We start from the raw sequence: 21,401 nt of genomic DNA on the forward strand, positions 1-21,401 counted from the left end.
TATCAGATACAAATTTATCCCTTGTCAAAATGTCAGAAATGTTCCTAAAATGATACACAAAATTAAATCTGACAATAAAGCAAAGCTATCATGAGACGTACTATATTTAACTGAATGCTGTATCAAACTTTTCTGAAAAGTAAAGAGGGATTTTGTAGTTCACTTATATACTGTTTTCAAAGTCTGGCTTTTTACATTGTATTTCCCCAATATACTGTTAAAAAGAGTAAATAAATTCCACTAGGTGTCCTTGGCCTAGATCCCAAAACCACTTTATTCCAATATATCTTAGCAAAGATGAAGAATTTTCTGCCTTTTGATGATTGTGATTTTATCGTTATTGTTAGCTGCTTTTGGAAAAACTCGCAACAAAACAGAAAAGTGTATGTTTTCATAGGCATAATTTCAAATGCACAGCCAGAAGGTTTTAATAAATTAAAATAAGTACGGTGTCCAGAAGAAGGTTAATATATACCTCTGTGAAGACCCTTGTTGGACAGGTCCTTGAATACTTTGTGGTTAGGTAAGACTATTATATAAACTATATACTGAGCTTCATGCCTTGCAATTACGTTATGTTATTTATGAAAGCTCTTTCAACTTATTTGGAATTTTGCTTTCTCAACTGGCAGCAATTACATATTCAAAGACCACCAGAAATAATTCTTCCGTCCCTTGTGGGATCCACAAGCTTGTTACGAACACTTAAGCAACTGTACAGGAACATTATACTTTGATAATAAACAGGGCCAGGGAGAAGATTTTTTTCCATTAGAAAAATTCCTGCTCATAAATAACTCAAAAATAAAAAGAGAAATGATAATTCTACCAACATAGGCAACTTTATCTGAAATCAGAGCCACCCCGCACAGGATTTTGAATTTTCAAAGCAACAGCTCACACAAATTAGTGACTACTTCTTGTCCAGTCAATACATTCATCTAACAAAGCCTCCTCCATATGAGCAACCGCAAACATTTCTGACTTCAGTTGTTAATCTCCCATGAAAAACTATTTCCATACTATTTTTAACTTGTATATGGAAATGATTATCTCTTTATCTCTGAGGCATGAAAACTCATACAGCACCCTTTATAATGCATTTATGCACCATTTTCCTTTTCATGCCCTTGACAGATGGAAGTATTCACATCTTCCTCCCAGAACAAAAGTTGAGAAGCAGGCTGCTTTTTCTTCAACTGGCTCCCTTTTTGCCTTCCAAATTCTCACGCTATTGGACCTACTTCTCAATAGTTTTTCAATTCTACCTTCTTAGACAAAAAATGTAGTTGCGTGATACTTAAAGTCAACTGTTACGGAAGAGTAGATTGTATGACAAATGAAATTCATAATTCACCTGGACCACATATGTATAAAATTAAGAATTAAAATATTTTTACTATAAGTTAGAAGTTGATATTTTAAAAATATAAGAAGCCTTTTAAGATAATTATGGATCTGAATGAAGATTTCTTGAATGCCCTTTTACCAAGTATTTTAATTTAGTCACTTAATAACCATATGATATGAATATTATTTTATCTTTACAGATGAGAAAACTTAAGGATCTCATGAAACTTAACAGAGCAAGTAGGTGATGGTCCTGTGTATTAAATCTAGTTCTATCTGAATTTCAAAAATAACACTTTTTCCTATGATTCCATACTCTATTCTTTCTGAATTTTAAGGACTCAGTTACTAATGAGACTGACTTCAAATAAGTAGAACCTGAAATAGAGTTATAATACCAGTTAATGCAAATGATTATTGAGCAACATATGATATTTATACTTAAGGAAACTCATAGTTTCACTTTGGAGACACTTTTATTTCTACGGTGTCTTTTAGAGCTGTCTCTATTGCCTCAAATACATGGAACAAAGCACTGCACACAGATTTCACAGAAGAAAAGAGCTATCCATTGTTCATTTAAATGGAATGAGAGGATGGTGAATTATATGTATAACCAATAGTATCATATTATTACTGCACATAAAATATCATAGTATAATTGCATTAATATTTTATACAGCATATTAATTTTAATTATAGTATTAATATATAACATATTATATAAAGATATATATATGTATGTATGTGTAAATCTTTAGAGATGATAAATCTTCTCATTAACCAGCCCACAGTCTACTTCCATCTATAATGGATACCTCCTTTCTTCCATGAACTCTTCTCTGTGAAGTGCTGATGTTCCATATATTTGATACACACACACATATATTACACAAATATGTATATATTATATATGCAGTATCTATACATCATATATACTTTAATATATATGTATGTATATACCATATTTTAAAATCACAACCTGTAAAAGCAATTCCTACTATAAAAGCATTTCTTATGTCTGAGAGCTCTGATCTCTATAATTGGGGCCAAGTTTGAATTCACTAAGATAATTTCTTGAAACACTATATTACAGAAAACCTGATTAAGATACTACCTTAGAAAAAACAGAACTGAAATCCAACTCTAGTGACCTGTATTGAACCTTTTTATGTGGTTAAGAAGTGGAAGCTCAGTGGTAAGGAACCTGTCTGCCAAGCAGGAGAGGTGGGTTCTACATCTGAGTGGGGAAGATCCCCTGGTGAAGGACATGGCAACCGACTCCAGTATTCTTGAGTGGAGAATCCCCATGGACAGAGGAGCCTGGGAGGCTACAGTCTGTGGTGCGCAAAAGAGTTGGACACAACACAGCGACTAAAAGAACAACAAGGAGAGGAATGGATAAATACCAAAGGAGAGCTGAAATTTAGAAACAGCTAAACACAATCTCATTTTATTAGAATATGATTAAGAACACTATATAATATTTAAATTTTCCAACAAGATTTAAATCCAACAAGATTTAAGCTTTAAATCTTATTCCAACAAGAGGTTTAACTTTCTAACTTCAACTGACACTCTATTTGTGGTTTTCACTAAAATATTTGATTCTATTATTTCCTGTAAGCATTTCATACAGAAAAACAACTTGAGAGCAAATCTAATGAATAATGCTAAGCCACATTTAAAGACAACTATGATCTTTGCTTTCTCATTACCATATTGTATGAAGAATACAAACAACACACAAATTGTAAAACCGCACGTCTGCAATTATAATCTTGCATAAAAAACGAGCACTGAGTGCTGATTAAATTAGCAGTGCTTTATTAAAACTTCAGGAAATTACCCTGTAGGAAGCAGTGTTTCACTATATAAGCTTTACTTATTTTTGAAGTGAAAAAAATAATGTAAATTTAAAACAACAGTAAAACCAATATGCTATAAAAATACATAATGTAAATAGAACATAAGCTACCAACTGTTGATATATATCTGACATATTTCTCTTAATGTACTGCTTATAGCTGAAGATGTTTATGTGAAAACAAGATCACTATTTCTAGAGAATATCTGCTGTTTACCTACCCTCCCTCACAATAATCTTTCAGGTAAGACAAATCACCTGCAGCTAAAATACCTATAATTTCTGAAGAAAAGGATTTGGCTATTCAAGAGTAGAACTGACAAAGGTACTATATCTTGGGATGAGTGGAAAAAGTTAAAACTATCCTTGAGTATAGTCTGAGAAATAGAAAATAATAAATTTGCAGTACCTTCAAAAGCTATTAACCAAGAATGTTTCGGAATCACTCAAGAGTTTTTAAGAGATCAACAGAAGTTATTCAGATTATGCCACAAGTCCACAGTTACCTGTATTAAACTGTGTTTCATGGTTTTTTTAATATAAATTAATTCATTTTAATTGGAGGCTAATTACTTCACAATATTGTAGTGGTACCTTATATCATTGAGGTGTGAAAACTCATTATAACTGCAATGTTACACAATCTGCAAAACATAAACACAAGGGAAAAAATATAATTTGATGACCCTAATATACTTTCCTAGTGATAAAAGTGTCTAAATATTGTGAAATCATTTTTAAAAATAGAGGGTCTTCCTTAAAATGATGTTGTATTTGAATGGTACAGAGTAAGAATCATTAGTTAAAGAAGCTACTAAAAAATTTAAGTGACCTATTTACTCTCTTTCTGAGCAGTTACCTTCATATGAGAAAGTTTTCAGGTCATTAACTGAGGAAGAGTCAGTGTAAAGTATTAGAAAGAATATGAGGAGGAGGAAATGACAATCTAGGCGAACATCTGGGATGTGAAAACATTGTGACCTTTGGTATCTCATTTAGCTTCTCCGATTCTCATCTGTAGAAGAGACACAACAAATCCTAAATTGTCCACTGCTGAACCTGTCTTATCTACACCAGAAGTTTTCTAAAGTGCAAATGAGAGTTCTAAGAAAGTCCTGATCAAATACAACATTTTATGAAGTTAACTCTCATATATGTTTTATCACTGATTCTCTTTATATTACTGTGGAAAAAAGTTTAAAAATAAATACTACTTTATATCATGGGTTTTTTTTTTTTCCCAAGCAACTATTAATACTAAAGTGATTTAAAATACAAAGGTGATACCAAAATCAGATGCTTTTTCTTTCTCTTGCACTTAGACTACACTTGTCCTTAGATCAATGGTGCCTGGCATACAGTAGGCACTTAACAGAAATTAATCCATAAAGGAAGGAAGGAATACAAATTGTTATCTCTTGTATTACCCAGACAGAAACTTGCTATGTGCAATAGTTTAAGAGCTAACATAACTTAAATATTCCCAACTTAGATACTGGCATAATTTTCTATTGGAATTCGAAGACAAATCATGTATAGTTGCTGTGTTTTTCCAGAGCAGAAAGTATGCTCCAAAATACAGAGAAGTGCCATGGCTGACAGACTTATGTAGTCTGGTCAACTGTACTCCCCCCCAGATGTAATTAACTTAAAGTTTACTACTATTTTGCCATTATTAAAATTCTTTGATTAAAAAAAAGTCAAGTAGAGTTAATGCTCTAAATAAAGTATATCCAAAGGAACACCACGCAGGTTAGAGCAAAAGAATTAACATGCACGTACCATATTTATGTCATTCGTTAATTTACTATCATATGACTGGTTTTTAAGAAGTATTATTTTATTTCCTTTATTCATATAAATTATTATGTAGAGACATAAAAAATAAACTCTCAAGCTAAATCGCCTCAGTTAAGAGCCAGGTTAAAAGGACAGCATTGAAACCTCTTCTCTGGCCCACTTGCTACCCACAAAAGCTCCAGAGGGGACCTGTCAAATTTTTCTGTAGCATGAAAACCACAACCTTATATAAAACTTGTATCTCAATCTTGTAAGAACAACCTTTTCAAATTCATAGGGAAACATTCATGACATTTTTATATTTCCCAGCATTTCCTGTATATGTTTCAATAATCACCTCATAAATGTTTTTATAATAAAATACACATTTATGATAAACTTCTGCCATTTTTAACAACTAAAATGTCTTCACATTTGGAATGTTAAGCAGTTAATAGCTGCTGAGAACTGTTCATTCACTAATTTTTTTAAACAGCTAGAATGTTAGTACCTAGTATACTAAAGACAGGTGTAAAATATTTCACAAGGAAGTGGAACCAAAGCACATTTTGGTTATTAACACCTAAAACTGGTCAATGAATCTACGATTCCAAACCTTTGCTTACTTGGTCCTCCTTGCTTGTCAGTTAGTTCCTCCATCTCCTCTTTCCACTTCAGCTGGAATCTCACACTAGGGGTCAGCAGACTACGGCCCTCAAAACAAATCAAGGCTACCTCTTGTTTTGCAATTAATATGTCATTGGAACATGGCCATTCATTCATATGTTCTTTGTCTATGGCTGTTTTGTGCTACAACGGCAGCAGCATTAAGTACCCATAAAACTGTTATATCATCTTTCATCTTTTGTAAGAAAACAATTTATAAAAAATATTTTGATACCTAGGCTTTAATTATACATTTTATTAAATATTTAATCAAGACTTGACATCTGAATTTTATGCAAGATACTAAGAAACCAACTTTTCTATATTTTCTTTTCTAATTTATGTAAATGAGTTAAGAAAATAGACTAAATGAGCTAACAGCTCTATGGAACTTTTGATATAGTTAACTACAAAGACTAACAAATCTAAAATATTAAACACAAGAGATTAAAGTAATATATGTAAATATAAATATTAAAACACTTCACTTTAAAGGGCAAAATAAAAAAACATCATATATATTCTACCTTTCACTATAATTCTTATCTTTTCCAGGCGAGAAATTATCACAGTGTTAGGAAGATTATTTATTGCACTGCGTTTGAAAATGCTTGATAAGAAAAGCCCCGGGGAAGCAACTATATAACTAAAATAGGCAAGCCTGGATCTTCCACTGAGTGTGAAGTATGCATGTACCTGCCAACTGGGTTCTATATTCAATACAGGCGACCCTGGTGGCTCAGACAGTAAAGAATCTGCCTCCAAAACAGGTTCGATCCCTGGGTCTGGAAGATCCCCTGGAGAAGGGAATCGCAACCTACTCCAATATTCTTGCCTGTGAAATCTCATGGATGGAGGAGCCTGACAAACTATAGTCCATGGGGTCACAAAGAGTTGGACATGACCAAGCAACCAACACTTTCACTATACTTAAGATGGAAAACTCTTTAATGTCAAGAATAACATTCTATATTTTATTAAACATGCTGTATAGGCAGAGAAAGACTACACATTGATATGTAAATGTAAATATGAACACTGATAAAACTGTTGATCTAGTCTTAGATAAACCATTCTTTAACCTCAGATATGCAGAACACCACCTTTATGGCAGAAAGTGAAGAACTAAAGAGCCTCTTGATGAAAGTGAAAGAGGAGAGTGAAAAAGTTGGCTTAAACCTGAATATTCAGAAAACTAAGATCATGGCATCTGGTCCCATCACTTCATGGCAAATAGATGGGGAAACAGTGGAAACAGTGGCTGACTTTATTTTTCTGGGCTCCAAAATCACTGCAGATGGTGATTGCAGCCATGAAATTAAAATACGCTTACTCCTTGGAAGGAAAGTTATGACCTACCTAGATAGCATATTAAAAAGCAGAGACATTATTATTTCCACAAAGATCTGTCTAGTCAAGGCTATGGTTTTTCCAGTAGTCATGTATGGATGTGAGACTTGAACTACAAAGAAAGCTGAGCACCGAAGAATTGATGCTTTTGAACTGTGGTGTTGGAGAAGACTCGAGAGTTCCTTGGACTGCAAGGAGATCCAACCAGTCCATCCTAAAGGAGATCAGTCCTGGGTGTTCATTGGAAGGACTGATGTTGAAGCTGAAACTCCAATACTTTGGCCACCTGATGCTGGGAAAGATTGAGGGCGGGAGGAGAAGGGGACGACAGAGGATGAGATGGTTGGATGGCATCACCGACTCAATGGCCATGGGTTTGGGTGAACTCTGGGAGTTGGTGATGGACAGGGAGGCCTGATGTGCTGTGGTTCTTGGGGTCGCAACGAGTCGGACACGACCGAGCAACTGAATTGAACTGAACTGAAACCATTCTTACAAAATAATCCCATTTCTTAAAGAAAAGCAAAATCTATTAGAAGAGTTTTCCTAGGTTTATATTCACACACTAATATTTTAAATTTCTTTGGCTTCCTTCCTAGGCTACTCAAAATGCAACATCTATGTTATAAATATAAATCTCCTCTTGAGAATAATGTATAATTCAAAATTCCATCATGTGTTAAATTCTAATGAGGTTCCAAAGACTTTCAGATTTTAACATGTTAATGGATTATAAAATCACCAGAGCAAAGAGTAATGAATTGCAACCCTAGTTCACCTATAACTTGGTTTCTTCATGCTCAAACAATGATTGTAATAAGATTTCACCAAGCTGATTTAAAGATGAATAATAAATGCCTGAAATATATCAAGAAAATAATTGTGGTAAATATTTGTAACTGGGTAGGCTTGCAGTACACTTTAGTTCAATCTGCTATAAAAAATGATGGGGAAAAAACAATGTTGGGAAAATTTTAAAAATAATCTTCATCTTGTAATTGGCTGTGTTGACGAGTACGAAGCACTGAGAATAGTGCATGGCGTATGACAAGCAGTGTACAGAGTCTAAATCGTGATCATTACCACCACTGTCACCCCATCTTAGAAATAAAACAACACAAACAAAACAAACTCACCTAGAGACAAAGTTCCTCTCTAGGAGCGAAGCACTCGAAAGTAAAAGTGACTGAAATGTATGCTTCTAGGTATTAAAAATGTGAAAACGGCCACTATTCAGGAAAGATTTTATGATAAGACATCCAGAGAATTAAAAACTTCTCTTATGCAGCGATTTTGAGACTAAAATCTGTAGAAAAATGAGACCAAAGACATGTAGCACAAAACTCTAAGGATTTTTATGAGATCCATTTAAGGAAGAGTAAGAAGGATGCTAAGTATTTCTCCATGAAATAAGGTCTGTGCGGTGCTTAGCCGCTCAGTAGTGTCTGCCTCTTTGTGACCCCAGGGACTGTAGCCCGGCCAGGCTCTTCTGTCCAGGGGAATTCTCCAGGCAAGATTGCTGGAATGGGTTGCCATGCCCTCCTCCAGGGGATCTTTCCAATCCAGGGATCGAACTCAGGCCTGCTGTGTTGTAGGTGGATTCTTTATCATCCGAGCCACCAGGCAAGTCCAGAAACAAGGTCATGGCTACCTAAAGAGGCCTACAATAGGTCACTGGAGATGCAACGTCAAACACCAAACATTTAGGTCTAGGTGAAGTGTTATAAATAGAGTGGACTTCTGACAGAGGGATGACCACCTACAGTTTCCCTAGTCACATGCAAGGCACTAATGCGTCTATCATGCTCTCTCTAATGGTAGCATTGTGCCAACTGTATGAGCAATAGAATCAGATATGGTGAGGTATCTTAGCTGTGGCATGCGGACAGTTTTTAGAAAAGACATAGTAGGGGGATGACTAGGAAACTACCCCAGCTCCAGCCTTATAATGATCACAGCAACAATGAAGAAAGAAAGTGCAAAATACCAGAAGTATAGAAGAACTAGACTTCAGAGCATTTGGTTACTGGCTCTATCTGGAACACAGAGAATAATCAGAGTGATTCTTGGATTCAGGTAACTGGAAGAACAGCGGCTCCCCTAACAAGTAGCAGTGTCGGGAGAATACAACAGTTCAGATTCCTTATCTATAATATGGGAAGGAATGCTACATCGTGGAAATATCATAAAGCATGGAGGGGTGGGAGGTGGGAGGGAGGTTAGAGGGAAGGGACATATGTATACCTATGGTGGATTCATGTTGATGTATCGCAGAAACCAATGCAACATTGTAAAGCAATTATCCTCCAATTAAAAATAAATAAACTTTTATAAAAAAGAGATAAAGCATGAAGACTAAGCACTGTGGCATACAAAAACAGGCTTCCAACCTGCTGGCCAATACTGTCTAAATGGAACTAATGGCCCTTGAGAAAGGTAACTACGGTAAAATTTGCAATCAAGGGGAAGGTGATTCGTGTAGCTGATTTACAGTCTCACATAATATATAAACTTTACATACAGTTTGTTCTATAGATAAATGTCACAGGATTCAATCACCATCTATATACGTAACTGAGTGAAATGGGCAGAACTTTTGAACCTCATCTAAATGTTCCTATTATAGTATGATTTTGGATGAAAATATAGTTCTGTCGGGTCATTAGTATGTATTCAAAACAAATGAGAGCATGCACAATTTTTACTAGAGTTACCATAAATACTTTGGAAACAGACTAGTTAGAATCAAATGGCACATAATAATAGTAATCATAACAATAATAATAATAACTTAATTAAAAATAAACATAAAAATAAGATGCTTTGAATTCTTCTTAAATCCCTCCAAATATAATGAAAATCTTATCAAACCTCTGTTGTTCTCTACCTGCAAAATGTAAAGAAGAAAATAAAGGGTTTAATTAGAAAGTTTATCCTCTTAAGGCCTCAATATCCACATGTGTAAATTTATGTGTGAAGACATTTTTCCAAATAACATTCCACGATGTATATAGTATATTCTGTGATAAAAGGGAGTCATGGTCAACACAACATGGGAAATAATGAATTAACCTAACTTTACTGCCTGCCTACCCAGAGTCTTTTATAAGCCAATATAAACTGTGAGTCTCCCCAAGTGGAATACAGTACTATCATTGCGCTAATAAATTTGATCATAAAGTAATTCCCTTTCTGGGGAAGTGGGGTGGAGAAAACACTACTTGGGAATCAATGCCTTAGGTTATTTCACATGAATTTCAAGACAGTAAGTCACCTGAGCTTCAGGACAACCAGGGAAGAAGGCAGCACAGATAAGGATCCGATTGGTGATAAGAAAATTTAAATTCAAAAACATAATGCAAGAAGCCAATAGTGAGATTGACCGATAGATTCGTTCAGTCTCAATCTAGCAATGCTGTTTTATTAACCAAGACAATTTCTGATCTCAAGGAGAATACCACCCACAAGCTGGAGAAACTAATGTCTATGCCAAATATGACATACTCTTCTACACTGTAAAACAGTCATGGCACAGCTGACTTGCTGTCTAACTCTGACATATTAAGCTATTTGAAAACATCTTTTGTAAGTTAAGTCTAAATGGGAAGACTGTCAATTATTAAAGTTATTAAAGCATGTGCCAAGTGAAGTTATGATATCCCAGGAACTTTCTGTGATATCAAGACTCAAAATTCTCTTGGTAGAGACAAGAAGTTTGTGTGGTAGTTAGCCACAGGACAGAGGAAGGCAAAAATAGCATCTTTCAAAGAGAAGCAACATTTTGAAACGACAATCTGTTGCTAGTTCTTCCACGACAACCTTCATGAGAGACCAGTTAAAACGCTTAAGAAATTATTAACTGCACATTTGCTTTAAGAGTCAAAATGCACTTTGCATATGTTTCATATTAAATTATAAAAATATATATATATAGTCATTCATTATCTTATGTAAGAAACCCAGCCCCAACATTAAAAAAAAAATCCTCCTGGGAACTTCAAACCAGAGAAAATAATTCATATTCTGATAAAACACATACCCTACATACACAGACAGACACACACAGAAACACAGGCTTCATTATGAATTTTAGGAACCTGAAGAATATACAAAGGATATGGAATATCTCTTCACCAAGATCATGATCTACAGAACACGGCCCACCAGATTCAAGGTACTTTATTATACTGTTAATGTCTAATTAATCTAGGTGGTGGCATATTTATAATCTTGTTACCATATTGAAAAATACATCTATCTCCCTAATGGGCTTCCCTCATAGCTCAGTTGGTAAAGAATCCACCTGCAGTACAGGAGACCCTGGTTCGATTCCTGGGAAGGGAAGATCTGCTGGAGAAGGGATAGACTACCCACTCCAGTATTCCGGCCTGGAGAATTCCATGGACTGTATAGTCCATGGGGTTGCAGAGAGTTGGACATGACTGAGCGACTTTCACTTTCACACTTTTCATATCTTCCTTTTGGGCTTCCCTGGTGGCTCAGATGGTAAAGAATCCACCTGCAGTGCGGGAGACCTGGTTTTGATCCCTGGGTTGGGAAGATCCCCTGGAGAAGGGCATGGCAACCCATTCCAGTATTCTGGCCTGGAGCATCTCCAAGGACAGAGGAGCCTGGCGGGCTACAGTCCATGGGGTCACAAAGAGTCGAACATGACCGAGCAGCTAAGCACACACAGCATGTCTCCCTTTTATATTCCTTAAGTTACATCATAAACTTACTTCATTTTTGTTTGATTAACATTGGTACTTAATCTGCAAGAATTAAAAAAATGTTTAGTACACGAAGGTTTTCATTTAATGTTATGTACTTGCGTCTATTCTAAACAACAAGTTCATGATTTAAACTTACGAGGTTAATTCAGTGCTCTGTGGTGACCTAAAGGAGAAGGAAATCAAAAATGAAAAAGAGGAGACATAAGTATATGTATAACTGATTGCCTTTGCTGCACAGTAGAAACTAACAGAACACTATAAATCAACTATGTTGTTGTTGATGTTTACCTGCTAAGTCGTGTCCGACTTTTTGCAACCCCATGGACTACAGCCTGCCAGGTTCCTCTGTCCACGGGATTTTCCAGGCAAAAATACTGGAGTGGGTTGCTATTTCCTTCTCCAGTGGATCTTCCCAACCCAGGGATCAAACCTGAGTCTCCTGCATAGGCAGGCAGATTCTCTACCACTGAGCCACTAGGGAAGCCCTAAAACAACTACACTACAATGCAAATTAATTTTAAAATAAATAAATTAATGAGATTAAAATTTAATAATTTTCACATTCCATTTGTAACTCCTTATGTCATTAATATATAATACTTTTTTCAAGCTTCTAACAATAACCTGTAAGTGATCCTTACCACTATTAAGTGTTTACACATTGGTTGTCTATTTGCTGCCATAATAAATTAGCACAAATTTAGTGGCTTAAAACAATACAAATTTATCTTAAGAGTTCTGCAACTGAGAAGAACAACACAGATGTCACTGGGATAATAGCTCTAGAAGAGAACCCATTTCTGTGCTTTTGACAGCCTCAAGAGGTTACCCACATTCTTTGGCTCGTGGCCCCTTCCATCTCCAAAGCCAGCAATATCTGGTTACGTCTTTTTCTCACTTCCTATAATTCTGAAAATTCTGACTCCCTCCTCCACTTACTGAAACATACACATTACCAAATGTAAAATGAGATAGCCAGTGGAAATTTGCTGCATGACACAGGGATCCCAAACCCAGTGCTTTTTGACAACCTAGAGGGGTGAGATGGAGTCAGAGATGGGAGAGAGGTTCAACAGGGAGGGGACATATGTATATCCATGGCTGATTCATGTTGATGTATGGCAGAAACCAACACAGCATTATCAAATAATTATCCTCCAATAAAAATAAATTAAAAAAAAAAAAACACATTGGGCCCACTCAGATCACTTAGCATGACCCCCCTGCTTGAAGGTCAGCTGATTAACAATCTTGCTTTCATGTGCAACCTTAATTCACTTTTCCCATTTCAAGTAACATATTTACAGGTTGCAGAAGTTAAACCCAGGACATTTTGTGGGGAACCACTATTCTGCTTACTAGAGTTAGCCACAAACTCCTACTTCATATGCTGTCAATAATTATCTGCCTTCACATTACAGGTGTTTCTACTTAGGACTTCCCTGGTGGTGTAGTAGTGAAGAATCTGCCTGCTACTGCAGGGAACACAGGTTCAATCCCTGGTGCAGGAAGGTCCCACAAGCTGCAGGGCAACTATGCCTCTGTGCCACAACTACTGAGCTTGTGTGCCACAACTATTGAAGGGCACGTGCCTAGAGCCCATGCTCCACAACAAGAGAAGCCACCACAACGAGAAGCTTGCACACTGCAACTAGAGAGTAGCCCTCACTTGCCGCAACTAGAGAAAAGCCCGTGCAGAGCAATGAAGACTTAGTTCAATTCAGTCGCTCAACCATGTCCGACTCTTTGTGACCCCATGAACTGCAGCACGCCAGGCCTCCCTGCCCATCACCAACTCCCAGAGTCCACCCAAACCCATGTCCATTGAGTTGGTGATGCCATCCAACCATCTCATCCTCTGTCGTCCCCTTCTCCTCCTGACTCAGCACAGCCAAATATAAATTAATTAATAAAAAATTTTAAAAGACATTTCCTTTAAAGAATGTTTACTAAAGTTTTCAAATAACAGCAAACGAGTAGATGGCTTGTTTATAGAAAATCGAGGATGAAAGCCTTAAGCGACTCAATTAAGATCTTCAGCATAACTTACCATTTCAGAAATGTTAATAGAACACAACGAACAAATTTGAAATCATGAAACTAGGATGATCTCACAGGTGTCATTCCTACCTTCTCTCAAAAAGAAGCAATTCCCTGGCTTTCATAAAAGCATCTGCTTCATGCCTGCCACATGCCTCTAGTCTATCTCCCTTATAAACTCGCAAGGATTCAACTTTTAAATTAAGCCTTCTATCTAAATTAAGCCTGATATAAATACACATGGTTACAACAATCCCCACAGTCTTTTGTGCATGACTCCGCCAAGCAGACTGATGTCATTTGTGCAGGAGTTGCTTAATGACCTAGATTGAAAAATTAATCAAGGAACAGAACTTTGCTTTTAAGAAAAATAAAATATGAATTTTTCTCACCTAAATTAAGTTATACTCTAAGCTCCTTGATGGTTGGAACTTGTTTGTCTTAGTGTATATCACAGGTTCCAGCACATAGCACGGATCCACGAAATAATTGTTCAAAGAATAAATGAAGACGTGTTAACATGTACCTTAAGCCTTCTACCATTTTTGTCCTTACTTGCCTAACGCAATCTCCTAGAACTCACATTATATAAATTTTGCTGTAGTTAAAAATCCAACATTTAGTCATAATTTAGAAATATTCACTGAGTGCCAACTATGTGTCAGGCTTGTCAGATTCCTTATTAATACAGTGGCAATTCAGTTCCTCCCTTCATGCCTATAATTTGTGGTCTTTCAGAATTTTCCATCTTAGTTGATGTTGATATCTATTTGATGCTGATATCTGTTCCAAGAATTATTTCTCAATCATCTCAAGCAGAAACAACCTGTCTTTTCCAGTCCTCAATATTTCCTGTTCACTTGCCATTTACACTGCCTCACACAGAAATTATTATTATGAACATCTCATCTCTCCCAATGCAATTTCTTATAAAGCCCCTTGTAAGTTATTGTATACACACAATAGTTGGACACGTTTTTCCCTTAAAAATAAACCTCTACAAAAAGTTAGGAAGGATATTTTCTCATTTTCATTGACATAGTTATTTTCTTTTTATCAACAGTGAAATACTTATCAATTTTGGACAATAGAAAATATTTAGACTGTGTGATTATCAAGAAAAACTACAGTACTGTGGGTAAATATATAGTAATTACTTATCTGCAGATAGATAATATTTATTTCAATCATCCCTATTTGCCAAAGAAACTACAATACACAAAGTTCTCCTCCAAGGGACAACCATTACAATCTGTCTATACTAATTTATGTCTTTGGGCTTCCCTGTGGTAAAGAACCCACCTGCCAGGCTGGATACGCAAGTTCAACCCCTGGGTTGGGAACATCCCCTGGAGAAGGAAATGGCAACCCACTCCAGTATTCTTGCCTGGGAAGTCCCATGGACAGACAAGTCTGGCGGGCTGTAGCCCATAGGGAAGCCCCAGTACTCTGGCCACCTAATGCAAGGAGCCGACTCGTTGGAAAAGACCCTAATGCTGGGTTAGATTAAAGGCAACAGGAGAAGGGGGCAGCAAAGGATAACATGTTTAGATAGCATCACCAACTCAATGGACATGAACAACTCTGGAAGACAGTAAAGGACAGAGGAAAGTGATGTGCTGCAGTCCATGGGGTTGCAAAGAGTGTGACATGACTTAGCGACTGAACAACAACAATGATGTCTTTGCATTGGCTGACATTTGGAGCAATTGTGATATTACCAAGAGATTTATCCTATTATACCTTCCATCACAAGGAAAACGAGATAAAGTCAGTGCAAGATATACAATTAAAGATAGAATTCAAAATAAAATTAAAAAAATATATTTCATATGCAAATTTATAAGTTTTCTGTAAAGTAAATGGAGATTTATTTGTAATATTTTATGTCGTTAATACAACAACAGCACAAAAATTTTGCACATGTATGATAGGAAGGAGTGGCCCTCGGTCCAGCCTAAAACATTAAGTGATAATAGATATGTGGGCCAGATTAGGTAGAATGTGCCCAAGAGAATGTGGTCACAGTTGGCAAATGAACTAAGACTTGATCTGGAAATAATTGTCACCTCTCACTCCTAAACCTTTCTAATAAGTAAAACCATCTCCTCAAGAAAGGGTACTGATGCAGACCTATGGAGTATGGAAAGTTCTTCAAAAAATTTTCTTGCCAACTAATATTTTTAAAATGCTCCCCAAACCTTCTGAAATAAACAAGCCTGCCAAATACAATAAAAACAAGTTGACATGCTACAGTGAAACAAATGGATAAGCAATAAAGTACATGAAAAACATTTCACGTCATGCATAGGAGAAAACAATTTCAATGGTAAACAAAAATGAAATGCTTAAATTCAGTTAAGTTTTAAAACATCTAATGTACCCTTTAGGCTTGAGGCAATTTGTATCCAGAAAAATGAATATCGTGTGATAAGGATCAGTAAAACCTCAAATTTATTTATTTTTTTTTTAAAGAAATTTTATTTTATTTTATTTTATTTTATTAGTTGGAGGCCAATCACTTCACAACATTTCAGTGGGTTTTGTCATACATTAACACGAATCAGCCATAGAGTTACACGTATTCCCCATCCCGAGTTAACCATTTCCAAGTTTGAAAATTCCTTCCATTTCATGTACACTTAATCCCCTGGAGAAAGGAATGGCAACCCATTCCAGTATTCTTCCCTAGAGAATTCCGTGGACAGAGCAGCCTGGTGGGCTACAGTCCATGGGGCCAGAAAAAGTTGGACATGACTGAGTGACTAACATACGAAACCTACATAAAGGAAGAAAACTCCTTAACGTTTATACAGCCTCTCGATTCCATGAGCTGCCTTTTGTAAGAGTCACTGTAATATCATTGCTGTAAGCAAAGGAAAATCAATAGCAGATTCAAGTCATAATTTCATATATTCACCATGAAACCAGATTTTAGAAAAACAGAGATGAAATTAAAAATAATTAGTTATATATGGATTCCCTGATAGCTCAGAATGGTAAAGAATCCGTCTACAATACAGGAGACCTGGGTTTGATCCCTGGATCGGGAAGACCCCCTGGAGGAGCGCATAGCAACCCACTCCAGCATTCTTGCCTGGAGAATATTATAGACAGAGGAGCCAGGTAGGGCTACAGTCCACAGGGTCACAAAGAGTCAGAAATGCCTTAGCAACCAACACACCAACAACAAACGGATTATTTTACTAACTCACCAAGAATCACGTCATTGGTGATTTGGAAGGAGCTGAGTTGACCCACATTCACCTAGGATTAATCCCAGGAATCACTCTTTTTGAATCCTTTCCAGAGAGCCATGAGTAGCCAGGCTGGGCTCTTTCTAGTTGAGGTCACATAGAATGTAAAGGGTTTAAATGTTGAAGAAGTGGAAACTTTGTATCCTATCCTGCCACAGCACAGAAAGATAGCCCCATCTATGGTAGTCTTACAGAATGCAGGATCTAGAACAACATTCTGCAAGGAATGTGCAGGAAACATGCACACACCCTCTTCATGCTACCACCAGTGACATGACCACGGACAGAGGGATGGATAAAGAAGTGGTGGTACGTATATATACAATGGAATATTACTCAGCCATTGAAAAGAATGAAATCATGCCATTTGTAGCAACGTGGATAGACACTGAGATTGTCATACTGAGTGATGCAAGTCAGACAGAGAAAGACAAATAATGACATTGCTAATATGTAGAATCTAAAAAAATAAAAGATACAAATGAATTTATTCACAAGGACAGAAACAAACCCATATAAACTTATGGTTACTGGGGGGGAGGAAGGATAGTTAGGGAGTTTGGGATTGACATATACACATTACTACATTTGAAATAAATATCCAACAAGGACCTACAGTATTCAAAAATGGAGATGGGATAAGAGAGTGATGAGATAAGCCTGGCTGTGTGCTGATAATTCTTGAATCTAATCGATTGATTCATGGGGATTTATTACTGTACTCCTTCTACTTTATTATTATGAAAAATTTCAAACATACACAAAGTTTTTAAAAATTATATTTCTACATGTACAGGCATTGTATCAGTACTGAGGAAATCAAGGCCCTTATTTTGTATTCTCCATTTTTTCAAAATTTAGCATTCAGATATAACAGTGCTTTTCTTTAAAAAGATAATATGTGGTATCCCTCTACACTAAAATGATTTCTTAGGTTACCAGAATATTCATCCATTAAAAATTACAATTAAGTTCTAACTATATCTATAAAACCATTTAGCCTCCTAAAGAGAAAAATTAAGTATTAATAAAAGCTTAGTTTATCTCACTTGGTAATTTTACATACAGTAAAACAGGTGCTATTTGATAGAGTATTTTATGCCATAATTATGTAAAATATTTTATACTTAAGTATTTTAATAAAATAAGTAAAACAATTTTTAGTGACTACATATTTATCACAAACCGTATGCTACACAATGTCAATGGAATATTTAGGGGACTAGGATCACTTGCTTTATTTCCTCTCGGTTGATGGATACTCAGCAACTTTCTTTTTACTTTAGCACTTCTAAAATTTATTTTAACTAGTAATACAAAACCTCTCTCTTATTAAGGATACTGTTAAGATTAATAGAAAGACTTTTCGGAGGAGGATGCTGAAGTGATTCTGATGACAAACCACCATTTTTAAGGATGCTAAATGCCAGGACTAAATCTGCAGGAATCCCTTGACACATTCTGAAAACATGAACCATGGCTTTTTAATGATTTTTCATCTCATATTGAAAATCTGGTATAAATAAGGAAGCACATTCTGTCATTTTTAGAATTAAAAGAACAATAACACCACAAAAGAAAAAAAAAAACTATGAGTGAGAGTGAAGACTGTCAGTAAGCAAAATTTCCTGAGTGAGCACCATGTGCTGTAAGAAAATACTAAGGATCCCATATTCCAATCACTAATAAGAAGTAATCAACAAATAGTTGCTTTCTTAATTCTGTTAAAGACACAGTTCAAAGAGTGGTACAGTAAGGTACGAAGATGGGTGTGGTGTCTCAACACCTAAATGAAACTGCCTATTTGTTAATTTGTTGTCTTTCAAAAGAGAGAATAGTTTCATTCATAACAAATATAAGGCAAAATAACTTCAAAAATTTAAAAATCACTATCTGAAACCATCAACTTGCCAAAACCAAACTTGGGAGCACTCAATTTTCATTTTCTTTGCATAATAATCTAGATATAAGTAATAGGCAAAAAATTAGAAACTATATGATTTTTACATAATACATATACACACACACAATGCACATTTTCGTGGATGCACAGGAAAATAACCACTATCCTGACCACCAAGAGTCTGGTTTTTATTTGTACAGCACTAATATTACTAATTCAATAAAAATCTTATTATATATAAAGCTTTCTTCAAAATATCTGCAGAAATATTGATTGGGTTTATTAATATTTTGTATCTTAAATTATTTTAAAATTTCTAATTAATAGATGCATCCTAGAAAGTTTGATGCATTTTTCAGAAAGAAAACCAGCTTTGTACATTCTTCTGCATAAATTCTATTCTGTCTTTTATGGTGTACTTGTTATGCCTAAATTCTCAAAATAATTGCATTATACATATTTAGAAATTCAACATTGAGGGCAAAGGAACACTTCTCTAGTAGCTTGTCTTATTTATGTTTAGCTTTAAGTAAAGCAAACAATATACATTTAGGTTTATACACTAGATCTAAGCCTACCAGAAAGATTTGTTGTCAATTTCATTTCATAATTTCTTTCATAAACTACCTATAAGGTATTTAAACATTATAATATGAATGTAAGTCAGTGATCAGCAAACTATTAGTGAGATCTGGCTTTGTGAGCTATTTTTCTTCAATCTACAAGCAGATAATTATTTTCATATTTTTAAGGGGCTTTAAAATAATGGAAGAGAATATGAGGCAAAGATTGTATGTGACCTATTAAATCTAAACTGTTTACAGTCTGTTCCTTTATTGAGTACATTTGATGACTACTAGTATAAATAATTTCTTATCATTCTTTAAAATTAAAAACCTAATTTAGTCAACTCTCAGAATTTATGTACTGTAGAGAGCAAGGTACCCGAGATTCCCAGGCGGCACAGTGGTCAAGAATCCATCTGCCAATGCAGGAGACCCAAGAGATGAGGGTTCGATCCCGGGGTCAGGAAGACCCCCTGGAGAAGGGAATAGCTACCCACTCAGTATTCCTGCCTGGAGAACCCCATGGACAGAGCAGCCTGGCGGGCTACGGTCCATGGGGCCACGTAGAATTGGACTCGACTGAGCACAAGGCACACACACAAAGCAAAGCAAACTGCAGGTGAATGGCAGGCATAGATACATCTACCAAGTCATATTTCTCACACTCATCTCACACAAAGGAACCTAACTCGTCCCATACATCACAGATACCCAGCAGGTGTTACACAAGCGGCCTCACACTCACTTACTTGTCTCTAAAATGATCTCTTGTCGCTGAAATTATGACAGACATTTTACAGAGGAGGAACATGAACTGCTGGAAGGTTAAGTGATTTTTCTCTAGAAAAATAAATTGTATGTAAAATGTGCTAATTAACATTTTCACCTTAATTAACAATACAGCCCCCTAATTTTGAACTTTCCAACTTTCCCCAAGGGATAAACTCAAGGCAGAGGTGAAAAGCAACTGCTGGAATTAAAGTATTGAGCATCACCAATTTCTTCCAGCGTTGTCTTTTAATTTTTTAATTAATGCCAATCTGAATTGTTTTATGTAGCAGAATGCAGACATTTAACCACTCAACTCAAAATTATAATTATAGACTTGCATTTGAGACAACTGTATCCGGAAAGCCTTTCATTGAGTAAATTGTTTAAAATTTAATGGTATGTGGCTCTTGAGTGATTTATTACATTTAAGTAGTCCAACCACAAACAGCAATAAATAACTTCATGGGGGTGGTGGCCTGCTGCCCGCTACTTGTATTGGGGTGTGCCAAAACCAAATAAAAACAATATTCAAGGTTTTATTTCCAGAACTTGAATATAAATAAATTTATTGAGCACTGGCTAAATACTATTGATTCCCCACATGAATTATACAGTGAATGTGAAGGAATGCTTATAAGGAGTGTATCATGTCTAAATATTCAGAACAAGAAGATTAAACCTCTGTCATAGGACTGTAAGAGTAAAAATATATGCCTATATATTAAAATATATAAATAATCACTGATATATCCATTTCTTCTGAGACTCAGTGAGTAGAGTAGGACTAGAGATTACATTTAAAATTTTCTTGTGTTTGAGACTTTTCTAACATACAAGTGTTTTTAATGCAGCTCTCTTTAATTAACACTGATATTTTACTATTGATTCTTAAAGTTTTTAAAAAACAATGTTATTGGTCTTGAATACTAATGCACTGCGGCATGGGGTCCACTGTTCTATTTATTTCTTTTACCAAACCATGGGCCAGCTATTGCTATCATACATATTCAACACAAATCAACTGCCCCCTCATTGGAATGGTACAAAGATTCCTCCAAATTATATTACTTTAACATCCAAGTGTGTGATGAGAAGACTCATCTCACTGAACAAACTATT

The 21,401-nt window shown here is 35.7% G+C and overlaps 1 protein-coding gene across 4 annotated transcripts in view; it reads right to left on the reverse strand.

The window, feature by feature from the left end:
• CRPPA (CDP-L-ribitol pyrophosphorylase A) overlaps positions 1-21,401 on the reverse strand; it is a 380,133-nt gene that overhangs the window by 79,976 nt on the left and 278,756 nt on the right. The window contains exons 10-11 of one of the 4 annotated variants that reach the window (XM_065938672.1): positions 11,882-11,908; positions 9,190-9,899 (exon numbers count right to left, since the gene is read on the reverse strand). The exons of 2 other annotated variants lie outside the window; for them this stretch is intronic. In XM_065938672.1, the coding sequence (XP_065794744.1) occupies positions 11,891-11,908 (18 nt within the window). In that variant the 3' untranslated portion in view covers positions 9,190-9,899; positions 11,882-11,890. Of the gene's footprint in view, positions 1-9,189; positions 9,900-11,881; positions 11,909-21,401 lie in introns of those variants that run through there. One more of the 4 variants, XM_065938671.1, reaches the window with a different exon arrangement.

The sequence above is a fragment of the Muntiacus reevesi genome, chromosome 6, assembly GCF_963930625.1.
Source record: "Muntiacus reevesi chromosome 6, mMunRee1.1, whole genome shotgun sequence".
In the NCBI taxonomy this organism is placed as follows: Eukaryota; Metazoa; Chordata; class Mammalia; order Artiodactyla; family Cervidae; genus Muntiacus; species Muntiacus reevesi.